At 36.6% G+C, this 2,822-nt stretch overlaps 1 protein-coding gene across 1 annotated transcript; it reads left to right on the plus strand.

The window, feature by feature from the left end:
• Positions 1-439: 439 nt before the first annotated feature.
• Positions 440-2,021, plus strand: LOC124924203 (receptor-like protein kinase FERONIA). The gene has a single exon (XM_047464270.1). The coding sequence runs from the start codon at positions 486-488 to the stop codon at positions 2,019-2,021; it is 1,536 nt and encodes a 511-aa protein (XP_047320226.1). The 5' UTR covers positions 440-485.
• Positions 2,022-2,822: the final 801 nt, after the last annotated feature.

Below are 2,822 nucleotides of genomic sequence, written 5' to 3' on the forward strand. Positions count from 1 at the left end.
TCCTCAACAATTTCACTGCGTTCCTACCCGTTGATTCTCGTAGCATGCAATCCATCGTAAAAGAATTCACCCTTTATGTCCCTGAAGACGGAAATCCCTTGTCAATTACTTTCTCCCCTTTAAAAGCAATCATCCCTTGGGATGAGACATTTGCATTTGTTAATGGAATTGAAGTTGTTCCCATGCCACCTGGACTTTACTACACCATGGAAGAAGATGGAGACGCAGGGGCATACGTTGCAGGGAAGAAGGGTCGATTTCACTTGGGTAAGGACACTGCAATGGAGATGGCCTATCGGCTAAACGTTGGTGGCATCAAACTTTCATCTGTTCATGCCCCAAGTATGTTCAGGGAGTGGACGGATGATTCAAACCATATCATAGAATCAACTGTTTTTCCCATCACTTTCACAAATCGCATCAAGTAAACGAGGAAAACATCTAAAGATAGTGCACCACAAAGACTTTACCAGTCGTCTTGGTCAATGAACCGAAATTTGCAACACGGTGAAGGAGTTAGTTTTACATGGAAGTTGCCTGTGGATTTGAGTTTCAAATATCTAATTAGATTGCATTTTTGTGAGCTTGATTATGACGTGAAAGAGGATGGGCAGAAAGAGTTCAGTATTCTCATAAACAATCACATGGTTGAGCCTAGAGGAGACTTGATCAAGTGGGGCAGAGAGATTGGAGTTGCTATCCATAAAGATTACTTGACGACATTAAAAGGAGACAGAATAAAGGGCAAGAGAGATCTACTTGTAGCTTTGTACCCAAGCTATGACGAACAATCGACTGAATTCATTGACTCAATTCTTAAGGGGATTGAGGTTTTCAAACTTAGCGACCCAAATGACAATCTTGCAGGAGGGAATCTAGTGCTCTCCCATCCTCATGCTTCAACAAAGCATAGAGGGAATCCAGTGCTCTCACATCCTCGTGTTTCAAAGAAGCGTATACTTAGAATGCCGACAACAAGTATAAATGACATTATAATTTTGGTCATACATATAGTTGTTATTATTGTTCATCAACTTCGCGAATGGAAAGAGAGGAGTTGGAGTAAAAACCCATCTCTAATAGACGAAGATTTGTGTCGTAGATTTTCATTTGCTGAGATCTTATTGGCAACCAAGAACTTTGATAAAAGATTAGAGATTGGACGTGGGGGTTTTGGTATGGTCTACAAAGGGATTATTAATGTTATTAATGATAAGGTTGAAATGACAGTTGCAATTAAGAGCTTAGATTCTAAATCTAAGCAGGGAGAGAAAGAATTCATATCAGAAATTGAGACACTTTCCAAACTCAGACACAAACACCTTGTTTCTTTGATAGGATACTGCAATGATGGCCGTGAGATGATACTTGTTTATGAATTCATGGAACGTGGCACTCTGGCGGACCATCTCTACAAGAATAAACGTAATAGGAGTGGAGACGTGACTCCTCTAACTTGGAAGGAAAGGCTCAATATCTGTTTGGGTGCTGCTCGCGGGTTAGAATACTTGCACAACAATACTGTGCAAGAAGTCATACATCGAGACGTCAAGGGTGAAAACATTTTGGTGGATATGAACTGGGTGGCCAAAATTGCTGATTTTGGTATATGCAAAGTTGGAGGAGCTACAAGTCGTACCCATATCACTACTGATGTAAAAGGAACCTGCGGTTACCTAGATCCAGCGTACTCCTCGACCCGAATGCTAACTAGGAAATCCGATGTGTATGCGTTTGGTGTTGTGCTGTGGGAAACGTTATGTGGGAGGCCAGTCATTGATGAAAGAATCGACAAACAGCGTAGCCTAGTTTTTTGGGCTCAGTATTGCTGCGAGAATGGAATGGTTGATAGAATAATTGATTCTAGTTTGAAAGGACAAATCCCAACTAATTCTCTTGAGTCGTATATTAAACTTGCAAACAAATGTTTGCATAAAGAGACTAATATACGTCCTACAATGGCTATAGTCACGGCGCATCTTGAATCTTTATTGGTTGATGGACTCAATTTCTTAAAGTGAGTAAGAGTTGACACATGTTCGTAGTGGCTTTGTTTCAATTTTATTTTCCATTCTTTTGCTCTAATACATTTTAACCAATTCTTTTTTTTTTCTCTTAGCGTGACGTCCAATTGCTCGAGCACGAATCCTCTCCCTAGTCGCAGCAAGATCTCGAAATCTCTCCCAACTAAAATATAACTTTAAGTATGAACTTATGTTGAAATTTGACTCCATCATCCCTAAATTTCCAATTAGTCTTTTATAACTTCGTAGTTTTTTTTTTTTTTTTTTTGTCGTTTGTGTTAAATATTTATTTTAACTAACAATATTATTTTGTCTTCAAATTAAATTACATTCATTCTCGTGAAGGGATTACTGACTTTTAGATGAAGTCTAGTCTAGTTGGTCATTTTAAGACATGTGACAGATTTTATATTACATTTTATATTACTATTTATTTAGTAATTTTTATCATATTAATTACATTTTAACTATATATATATATAGAGGAATGATAAATATCTCTACTTGGAAGGTAGAGACTGAGGGAGCGATGGTCTACGTCGCCGACATGTAGAATAAATAAAAATATAATAATAGATAAGACACGCTTCATCACATTAATTAATTTCTCTCTCCTCTTATTAAAAAATTTCTCTCTTTATTTCTATTAATTAATTTATTCCATTTATCCATATTCTCACTATTATTATTTTACTCATTTATTTGATATTTATTATCTCTCATTTAACGGGTAAAATAACTCAATAATTTACAACAAACTCTCACATTAAATATTTTAATAATATGTTTAAATAAACT

The sequence above is a fragment of the Impatiens glandulifera genome, chromosome 2, assembly GCF_907164915.1.
Source record: "Impatiens glandulifera chromosome 2, dImpGla2.1, whole genome shotgun sequence".
Classification (NCBI taxonomy): domain Eukaryota; kingdom Viridiplantae; phylum Streptophyta; class Magnoliopsida; order Ericales; family Balsaminaceae; genus Impatiens; species Impatiens glandulifera.